We start from the raw sequence: 10,487 nt of genomic DNA on the forward strand, positions 1-10,487 counted from the left end.
TATCAGATGGGATAGATTCCATGGGGACACACTGTATTTAAGAAACATTGTAACAGAGTTTGAGATTTTGTTTCCTGAGTGTAAGCCACGTGATTTTAAAATATTTTATTGGGTTTTTAATTTTTCGTTTTTTAATTATGCTTTATTCTCAGATTATCGGCCTCCAGTGTTTCCCAAATTGTGAATTTATTTCTGGATGGTGATGTTTCTATACTGAGTGAGAATAATTTAAGCAGAAAATTCCAGCCATTCCAGGTATAAAAAAATGTCAGGAAATTGGGGTGGTATGGTGCCAATAGAAGATAAAGTCTTACTACATTTCCTTTTCTGCCCAAATATTACTCGAGGATGAAAGCAAACACCCCACCAATGCAACCTTTATGAGAGACTGATTCATTTTGCTATGGGTTATTGAGCAGTGGTGTAGGAGAGCATGTGGAAATTTTATAACCCACCATTTTTTTCTGTAACGCCATTCCCTCTGTACATACTCAATGGCACCTACACAGGACTTGTCAGGAACTCAACGCAAATTTATACATTTCAAATAAATAGCTGTATAAAACAATCCTCTAAGTCAGTTTGGCAATTTTGGTCATAGAGGGAGCTATAGTTTTTTGTTTTTTTTCCCAGGACTGTAGCCTCCCTTGTAGCATTGTGATCACTGTCCAAACCCCTTTGCTGTGTAAAATTGAAGTATAATAAAGTTTACTCACCTTGTTTGCAGTGCTGAGTCTCCTTTACTGCACAAGTCAGCTCAGGCTTCTGTGTTCTCTTTCAGTCCAATACTTCTCAAAGAGAAGCACTGAGAATGAAAACACATGCATGGCAAAACCTATATATCAAAATATTACATCATTTTAAAAGTTACATAGTTACTTCCTGTAAAGAACCATATTCTTTGCCTTAGGATAAATTTCCTTTCTTCCATTCTAAATGAGTGACATTGTGTTCTGTGTTATAGCTATGTTTGAGAATAAATTTCCAGATAGTAAATACTTTACAAACATTAAATAGAGGCAATGTTTGTGTATTTGTGTATATTTCACCAAGTCATTATGCTGACAGTACTCTGGGTTATAATACTAAACGGCTGGTTCATTTCTCCCCAGATGGACGCCAACACTGAGTCTCAGAGCCGTCTAGCTGCTCTTCTTATGGCATTTGTCTGCTCTCTGCCAAGAAATGTAAGAAAACATGTATATAAAAAAATCAAATATGTTTAACTGGACGAACTGGTTGTTTATAATGTTACATTAAATGTCATTGTGACTGCAGGCCGAGATTCCACATCTAGGCCGCTTGCTGCAGCATTTATTATCACTCAGCCTGTCTGGATCCACTTTCTTTGCCTACTCTTCATCTTCAAAGTGTTTTGCTGGTCTAATAAACAAGTTCCCTGCAGGTAAGAATGGTTGCATTGAGGCCAGTCATGCAATGCCTCTGTTTCTGTCATCTCCACTCCCATCTTCATGTATCGTGTTTGGTCTCTTTCTGCAGGAGAACAGCTGGATGAGATTCTTCAAGGGGCTGCTCGCAGAATAGATTCAGGTCTGATGGAAGAGGCCAACAGAATTCAGGCGATTACACTGCTAGCCTGGGTGAGTGATATGTCTAAGCAAAACAACTAAGCTTAGTACAAAGAGTTTCCTGTAACAGTGTTATCCTGCTGGCGGCTGTTCAATCAGGTGCACCTACACCCCAAAAATCCATAGATTCCATGTATTAGATTGCTGTTTAACAGGCCCCAAACCCAAAATGCAAATGTGGGTCAGAATTCCTGTATGATTTGTATTTGTTTCTTTGTGGTACATTGCTATACCGTGAATTTACTGCAGGTGGTGCAGGATAGTCAACTGTAGTTCTTAGGTCCATGATATAATCTCCTACAATGAACAAAATTGCCTTCATTTCTAGGAATCAAAGACTGACTCTCATTTAAGATATGAACTGCAAGGGAATCGTTAAACTTCAAGTATTTAACTTTTTAGCCAAAAAAAAAAAACAAAACACCCTTTTGAGGCTTTCTTTTCACTGAATTAATTTTTAGAAAATGTAAAACAGAATAAATAAAACAACATTTTATCAAAACACTACACTTGGTTGTTACAGTGTGATTTGTATTTGTTCCATTGCAGCTTACCAAAGCCCTAATCTTAAGATACCATCCTTTAAATGGACAACTTACCAACAAGGTAAGCACACCCTATGGCAGCTATGGTTGGGGAAAAAAAGAAAATACATTTTGTTCTAGGAGTAAGTGGTACAGCTACGCAATTGCATACAAATTACAAAATTTGCTTTTGTTTCTCACCTTTAGATGATCGATTTGCTGTCGGACAGAGAGCTCGGGGGTTCAGTAGCAGACATGTTCTCCCTGCTTGTGTCTGATGCTCCGGATATCCTTAACAAAGCCTGCCATGCAGACATCCGAATCATGTTCCGGCAAAGGTTCTTTACGGAGAACGTTCCAAAATTGGTTCAAGGCTTCAACTCTGCCAATGAAGGTGATGTATTGTTTCATGTTCCTCATTTACAAAATGTTTTTACCAGCATGAATACAACAAATGTTTTCATTCGCTTTCAGGTATGTCATGGGGTATACAATTTTTTCCTTTATTTATCTGCCTATCTCGTCCTTTTATGAACATCAGAATAATAGAATGATTGAGTTGACCCTGTCAGCCACTCAAACTTGCAAACCTGAAAAATGCTTTATGCAGGGGAAATATGGCAAATCTTATACATAATCACCTCCATTTCCACGAAATATACTGTGAAAGTCGAAGGAACTTCTTCTTGGGAAAAGATTGGGCATGAAACGTACATGAATACATTCTTCTATTATAGATATTTATTTTAAAACCTTATATATTCCTACATGAATCTCTGCATGACATACGTTGTACTGTAGGTTTTGCTCACTGGCTTACAGGATCTATATTTGTTCCCTTCAGATGACAAACCAAATTACCTGAAAGCTCTGTCTCACGTCTTGAACTCTTTACCAAAGCAAGTTCTCATGACTGAGCTTCCATCGGTAAGTCGTCCGTGAAAGTGAATTAGTATTATAGTAACAGAAAAATGCATGCATGGCTGTCAGATATGACTTGTTTTAAATGTGGAGAAAACCTGGCAAACCACTGCTAGAAATTAACCATTGATAACTGTCGAAAAGGGAACTGATTAGTGTCATTTTCCTTTATTCCTTGTAGAGAGTTGCTGGGTTTACTGTTGATCCCAACTGCCAGGGAATTGCATCGGCTGGGATTTAATGCAATTTTTAAGAATTTTAATCTTTTAAATACTATTCTGTAGGTTTATGTATAATTAACTGTAATGTATAGTGACAGGTCTGCTTTAATAATGGATGCTGTTCATAATGTGGGTTAGGGAAAACATTGTTTTATTTGTATGCTTCCTTGTATCAGCTGCTATCACTGCTGCTTGAGGCCTTATCCTGCCCCGATCGAATAGTCCAGTTGTCGACACTTACCTGTTTGGAGCCTTTACTACTGGACGCGGCGGAGATCTTGAGTGTTCACATTGATACATTAATCACAAAGCTCCTCTGCTTGTCTTCCAGCCCAGCAATGGTGAGTCTTTAGTTTTCGTGACATTAACTTTACATTTAATTCTAATAGTCACCATCAGATGTAAAGATTGCAAGATCTATTTACTCAGAAATACTCTCTTGTTCCTCCAAGTTGACCCTTAAATATGGATGTGGAGGTGGCTAAATGTTGGCACCCAATGACTGATATGGATCTTAGCTTATTCCGCACTTTGCTTTCTTTCCCATTGGCTATTCAGCTTTACTTTCACAAGCTGTGCACGTTATGGTGTGACTCGGAGTACACTGTAACAGCTCTACTTACAAACGTCCTGCAAGCTTGTGTAGAGAAGGATTGGTATAGCTATGTATAATTGGTTAGTTACAATTAGTCCAGGTCTGATGAATCTGAACAGGGATCTCAACCACTGGCACATAATCTTTCATCTCTCCTAAGAGTTGTCCATATAGTTAAAGGGACACTATAGGCACCAAAACAGCTTTAGTGTAAATAAGCAGTTTTGGTGTATAGATCATGCTCCTGCAGTCTCACTGCTAAATATTCTGCCATTTAGGAGTTAAATTACTTTAGGTTTTGTCCATACATCCCTAGTCACACCTTCCTGCGTGTGACTGATGTATAGTCTGCTTAAAAAAAAATGTTTTCACTTTCAATTAGATGTTAACTTGCTTTATAAGTTTTTATCTCCTGCTCTGTAAATTGAACTTTAATCACACACGGCAGGGTCTGGCAGTCTATTAACAAAGGAGACAAGAAGTTCTAAATGAAACATAATTTGCAGTAAAGGAAGAGTAAACATAAGATTAATCTTTAAAGGAAGTGTTTAGGTAGGCTGTGCAATTCACAAATAGGGAGGTGTGACTAGGGCTACATAAACAAAGTGATTTAACACCTAAATAGCATAGAGAGATTACAGGGCATGGTCTAAACACCAAAACTGCTTCATTAAAGAGAAACTCTAGTGCCAGGAAAACAATCAGTTTTCTTGGCACTGCAGGTCCCCTCTCCTTCCGACCTCCCAATCCCCGTTAGCTGAAGGGGTGAAAACCCCTTCAGGTCACTTACCTAAAACCCTGCCGATGTCCCTCGGTGGTGGTTTCTTCTCGCCGCCGCTCCTCCCAGTCAACACGTCGGACGGTGGGCGAGACTGATCCAGTAGACAGCCACTAGAGGTGGAGTTAACCCTGCAAGGTAATTATTGCAGTTTATAAAAAAAACTGCAATAGTTACAGTTGCAGGGTTAAGGGTAGTGGGAGTTGGCACCCAGACCACTCCAATGGGCAGAAGTGATCTGGGTGCCTGAAGTGTCCCTTTAAGCAGAATATGTTTTGGTGACTATAGTATCCCTTTAAATAAATCAATGAATGATACTATTGTGCAAAATGCCCTCATTTAACTTTCCTCAATGTCAAACGAGTGTTGCTATAATGGACAATGTGTATTGCTACAGAAAACAATTTACTAAAGTAGTTGCCTAGGGCTGATAAATGTAATGTGCTTTTTCCAACCGATACCTAGTTGTTGTTTTTTCTGGTCTGCGGTAGTTCCTAAAAAGATTAATTTCCATTATACATAAAACGTGTAAGCTGGGGTGTGTCTGCTGTTTTATGTGCTTTTAGCGAGTGTGGTATTATACCAAATACAGGGAGTGCAGAATTATTAGGCAAGTTGTATTTTTGAGGATTAATTTTATTATTGAACAACAACCATGTTCTCAATGAACCCAAAAAACTCATTAATATCAAAGCTGAATATTTTTGGAAGTAGTTTTTAGTTTGTTTTTAGTTTTAGCTATTTTAGGGGGATATCTGTGTGTGCAGGTGATTATTACTGTGCATAATTATTAGGCAACTTAACAAAAAACAAATATATACCCATTTCAATTATTTATTTTTACCAGTGAAACCAATATAACATCTCAATATTCACAAATATACATTTCTGACATTCAAAAACAAAATAAAAACAAATCAGTGACCAATATAGCCACATTTCTTTGCAAGGACACTCAAAAGCCTGCCATCCATGGATTCTGTCAGTGTTTTGATCTCTTCACCATCAACATTGCGTGCAGCAGCAACCACAGCCTCCCAGACACTGTTCAGAGAGGTGTACTGTTTTCCCTCCTTGTAAATCCCACATTTGATGATGGACCACAGGTTCTCAATGGGGTTCAGATCAGGTGAACAAGGAGGCCATGTCATTAGATTTTCTTCTTTTATACCCTTTCTTGCCAGCCACGCTGTGGAGTACTTGGACGCGTGTGATGGAGCATTGTCCTGCATGAAAATCATGTTTTTCTTGAAGGATGCAGACTTCTTCCTGTACCACTGCTTGAAGAAGGTGTCTTCCAGAAACTGGCAGTAGGACTGGGAGTTGAGCTTGACTCCACCCTCAACCCGAAAAGGCCCCACAAGCTCATCTTTGATGATACCAGCCCAAACCAGTACTCCACCTCCACCTTGCTGGCGTCTGAGTCGGACTGGAGCTCTCTGCCCTTTACCAATCCAGCCACGGGCCCATCCATCTGGCCCATCAAGACTCACTCTCATTTCATCAGTCCATAAAACCTTAGAAAAATCAGTCTTGAGATATTTCTTGGCCCAGTCTTGACGTTTCAGCTTGTGTGTCTTGTTCAGTGGTGGTCGTCTTTCAGCCTTTCTTACCTTGGCCATGTCTCTGAGTATTGCACACCTTGTGCTTTCGGGCACACCAGTGATGTTGCAGCTCTGAAATATGGCCAAACTGGTGGCAAGTGGCATCTTGGCAGCTGCACGCTTGACTTTTCTCAGTTCATGGGCAGTTATTTTGTGTCTTGGTTTCTCCACACGCTTCTTGCAACCCTGTTGACTATTTTGAATGAAACGCTTGATTGTTTGATGATCACGCTTCAGAAGCTTTGCAATTTTAAGAGTGCTGCATCCCTCTGCAAGATATCTCACTATTTTTGACTTTTCTGAGCCTGTCAAGTCCTTCTTTTGACCCATTTTGCCAAAGGAAAGGAAGTTGCCTAATAATTATGCACACCTGATATAGGGTGTTGATGTCATTAGACCACACCCCTTCTCATTACAGAGATGCACATCACCTAATATGCTTAATTGGTAGTAGGCTTTCGAGCCTATACAGCTTGGAGTAAGACAACATGCATAAAGAGGATGATGTGGTCAAAATACTAATTTGCCTAATAATTCTGCACTCCCTGTATACTTTATCATGTACGAACATTTTAAAGAAAATTCCTGGAATACAGCAGAGCTGCAGGACGCTCCGTTAATATTCTGTCCCTTATTTCTACAGGCTGTGCGGATTACAGCTTTGAAGTGTATGCTTGCTCTTACAAAGTTGCCCTTGCACATGGTAAGAGATGACCTTTATTTTAAGTTTGATTAATAAGTACAAAAAATATAATCATTTAAAGAGATCCATTATAACCCGCTTTTTAGCATTTTCATCTAACGTTGTATATGATGTAGTCATATAAATGCACTAAGGAAATTCTAAATACAGTTTGTGTGCAACTATTTGTTCAAATATACAGTTTCATAAAAATCGACGTTCTGGTTACAAGATTTCTCCATTATTCCCGTGATTTCACTTAAGATTAATTCATTCTGCACAAAATGATAAGAAAGCCACTGCATATAATGCTTTCAATGTGCCTTTTTAGAAGGCATTTAACTGGATTAAAAAAAAGAAATCTTAAATGTGACAGACCTGATTTTATAATTGATGCAGCTTTATACCAGACTTAACACCATTGTCTGTAAGGTGACATAACTATTTGTAATTGCATGCGGACTGTGACTAGTCAAAGATCCAAGCAATCTACCAGTCCTTTTAAGAACTATAACCATTTTTCCTAAATATGAAAATCTTACTGGAAATGCATTTATTAACAGCTCCTGCCTTACAAGCAGCAAGTGATCCGTGCCTTAGTTAAACCATTGGATGATAAGAAAAGGCTAGTGAGAAAGGAGGCAGTGGAGGCTCGTTGCCAATGGTATGTAAAAAAAAATTCATGGTTTTAATTAGGGATTTATTACTGGCAAGAAAGAAATGTAAATGTTGTAACTGTTTCACATTTGGCTAAATCTGCAAGAGAAAACTTTCCCAGGTCACTTCAGTACTGTTCTAAGCTCACACAAAGCTACTCCAAATTGCTTAAAGGGAACATGTCATGGGCAAAAACATTGTATTGAAAAGAGCATTTAATTGCATCTTTACATTGTGCTAGCTGTTTTGCTAACAAGGTTTTTCTCTCACCGTCTCTCAATGCTGAGGAATTGAGAGATGGGGAGAGCAAAAGTTACCTTGCAGAGGAAGTTCCTCTTCTTTTCACCCATAGCAACCACAGCGATGTTGCTATGGTAACTCTCTAGCCGGCGTGGCTAGAGCTGACTAGGGAGAATAGGAACAGAGTGATGCGACACAGTCAGCGTACCGGCGTCCTGGAAGTTTGCACTGCGCAGAGAAGTGTGTCCAATCAGTGCAAATTAGCAGAGGAGAAGTGTGTAGGGACCAGAGGCTGGTGTTAAGTGTAACACCTACTTCTGTAAGGAGATTGTGACGGGGGAGCGGAGGGTCAGGTAAGTAGTGAGTTGTTGTTTTTTTAAACACAAACTGGAAATTCCCTGTGTAATAGATAGATGTGTGCAGTCATCTCAGCAGTCTAGTCTTATTCCTCTTTGCATATGATTTACTTTCCACTTAAGAGTCCTGTACCTCTTAGATTGCATCAGTGGCGTTTACGGCTGAAGCCCTGTGACCTCGGCACTATGGATAATCCTATCACATTAGTGACATACATCTATGCACCAAGTCTTGTGTGATTTCTTGGGCGTTTCTGAGAAACGGCTGTTTACATTTGTCAGAAAACACGCTTCTGGTTGTCAGACTGGATACACATCTTCCTTCTGACCCTCCAAAATAGGTCTTCCCTTTTTGGGGTCATCACAAACAGCATGATGATGTTGAATGTCTCTAAAGCTTCTCAATGAGAAGCACACGATTGGGTAGAGATCATCCGTTATGATCATCTCATCGAGGGAAAAACGTGCTACTTGTTGATTACAGGTACGTTTAATTGCTTTTAAAAAGGTGTTTTTAAATACAGTTTAAAAAAAAAAAAGTGCACAGTCTTCTGGCCTGCACCACTACGTTTCTCTTTTAGGACATGCTTGTTTTGCATGTCTCACGAAACTGCAAGCAAAAAGACCATGCAGAATAGATGGTGGGATTGCTTAATTAACCTCACAACCATAATGTTGAAATTGCTATACATTTTGCTAAACAAGCTGTTTCTTTTCTTCCTAGGTTTTTACTTGGAAGCCCAGGAAGTTGAAACTGACGTTGGTAGCTAGCGCTGTTTGCACGGAGACAATCTAACCAGGATGCCACTAACTTGCTATACTAGATCATACATATCTTAAACAAAGTGCCATCTTGTTTAGCCACTCGTTCCTGCTGAAGGACACCAAACCCTGAACATTTCTCCCATGAACTCATTCCATAACACCCTTAATAATTTCAGTTCTTGTCTGTGTTGGCCAACGACACTTGTTGGCTTGCTTATATTGCACTTGAACTACCGTAGCACAAGTTTACACTAGAAAATTATCTGGCATGTCATCAAGAGGAAGTATATATAATGTATAGTAATGTGCTTTAATCGCCAGTTCTGTGGCCTGATTTTAAGATAAATGGCAGATATTGTTTCCTTTAGGGGAATGAGTTGTCTGGTCTGAGTGATGTTAAAGATTATAGGATGCGTGTTCTAACTGGAATTTCTTTTCTATTTTCATAATAGTAAAGATTTCAAACAGACGTGGTGCATTGAGACTGTTGCATAAACTGACTTGTAAGTGCGTTTTGCACATATTTCTGACTTTTCCAGTGATTTTCATACTGAAGGAATCTGAGAACATACTCCACTTTTGTTTAATTTATTTTTTTTAAATGGATTCTGCTTGGGTTAATGCAGGTTTATATAACAAACCGCAAAATGTGCATTTTCAAACATTTGGGTCAATTCTCCCAAGGCAGCCTTTTCTGATTTTTGTTCTAGCTTCTAAAAAGTCATGTTCAGTGACTAAGCCAATCGGAAGCAAGTAGGGTCTATTCACTAAATTTCAAGCTCACCAGTCATTTGAACCCCACGGTTATCGACTAATTTGTGGATTTGCTGTTTAAGAACTCCGTTATTCACAAAACTGAATTTGACAGGAAATTGTAAATGTCAAGCGAAAACAGCATTGCTGAGATTTTTTAAAATGTGGTTCTTGGTTTAGTGATTACTAACTAGCTGCAGCTTGATCAGAGCTACAAATATTTCAAATTAGAAATATGGTAAAATAGGCTGTATACTTTTGCTTTGACATAATTACGAAATTGGATATACTCTTAACAGGGTTGAGTGGAGTGAAACTTTGTTCCCACTTCAGCTATGCTAGATTCATCTAGCTGTTTCTACAATGTGGGGAACCATGTGTACACTTAAATCTTGAAAACCAAAACGATATAGTAGCCGTTAATTTGCTACTGCTCAAAAGTTTTGTGAATAAAACCAAACTTGAGACCAAAATAGCTGAGTTGGTATAAAGCTATAGTTCATTTTTGTCTTATGCCAACTTGACTAGTGTAGCCTGGATATGCAAGTTCACTGGTTAGTAAATAAACAGTGTGAATGCCTCTCCTTTCCACTTGTAACATGGCAACTTTTTTGATAGCACTAAGTGAGAACAAGAGATGTTACCCATGAATTTTACAGGTAGAAGACGCTGAATATTTGACGTAATGAAGTATGAAATAAAAAGCCTAGCTCAAGCTTTACAGAGTGTAACAAGTGGATAGAAAGCTGCCATGAGTTCTAAAGCCTTATTAACCAAATAAATTAAACTGTATTGCACATTT

At 38.8% G+C, this 10,487-nt stretch overlaps 1 protein-coding gene across 2 annotated transcripts in view; it reads left to right on the forward strand.

Moving 5' to 3' along the window:
* MMS19 (MMS19 homolog, cytosolic iron-sulfur assembly component) overlaps window positions 1-10,484 on the forward strand; it is a 93,794-nt gene extending 83,310 nt beyond the window's left edge. For both annotated transcript variants that reach the window (XM_063434192.1, XM_063434191.1), the window contains exons 21-31: window positions 153-255; window positions 1,113-1,187; window positions 1,279-1,405; window positions 1,501-1,601; window positions 2,139-2,195; window positions 2,321-2,507; window positions 2,958-3,040; window positions 3,432-3,596; window positions 6,876-6,935; window positions 7,478-7,578; window positions 8,892-10,484. In XM_063434192.1, the coding sequence (XP_063290262.1) occupies window positions 153-255; window positions 1,113-1,187; window positions 1,279-1,405; window positions 1,501-1,601; window positions 2,139-2,195; window positions 2,321-2,507; window positions 2,958-3,040; window positions 3,432-3,596; window positions 6,876-6,935; window positions 7,478-7,578; window positions 8,892-8,919 (1,087 nt within the window). In that variant the 3' untranslated portion in view covers window positions 8,920-10,484. The remainder of the gene's footprint in view (window positions 1-152; window positions 256-1,112; window positions 1,188-1,278; window positions 1,406-1,500; window positions 1,602-2,138; window positions 2,196-2,320; window positions 2,508-2,957; window positions 3,041-3,431; window positions 3,597-6,875; window positions 6,936-7,477; window positions 7,579-8,891) is intronic.
* Window positions 10,485-10,487: the final 3 nt, after the last annotated feature.

Source organism: Pelobates fuscus, chromosome 10 (assembly GCF_036172605.1).
Source record: "Pelobates fuscus isolate aPelFus1 chromosome 10, aPelFus1.pri, whole genome shotgun sequence".
Lineage (NCBI taxonomy): Eukaryota > Metazoa > Chordata > Amphibia > Anura > Pelobatidae > Pelobates > Pelobates fuscus.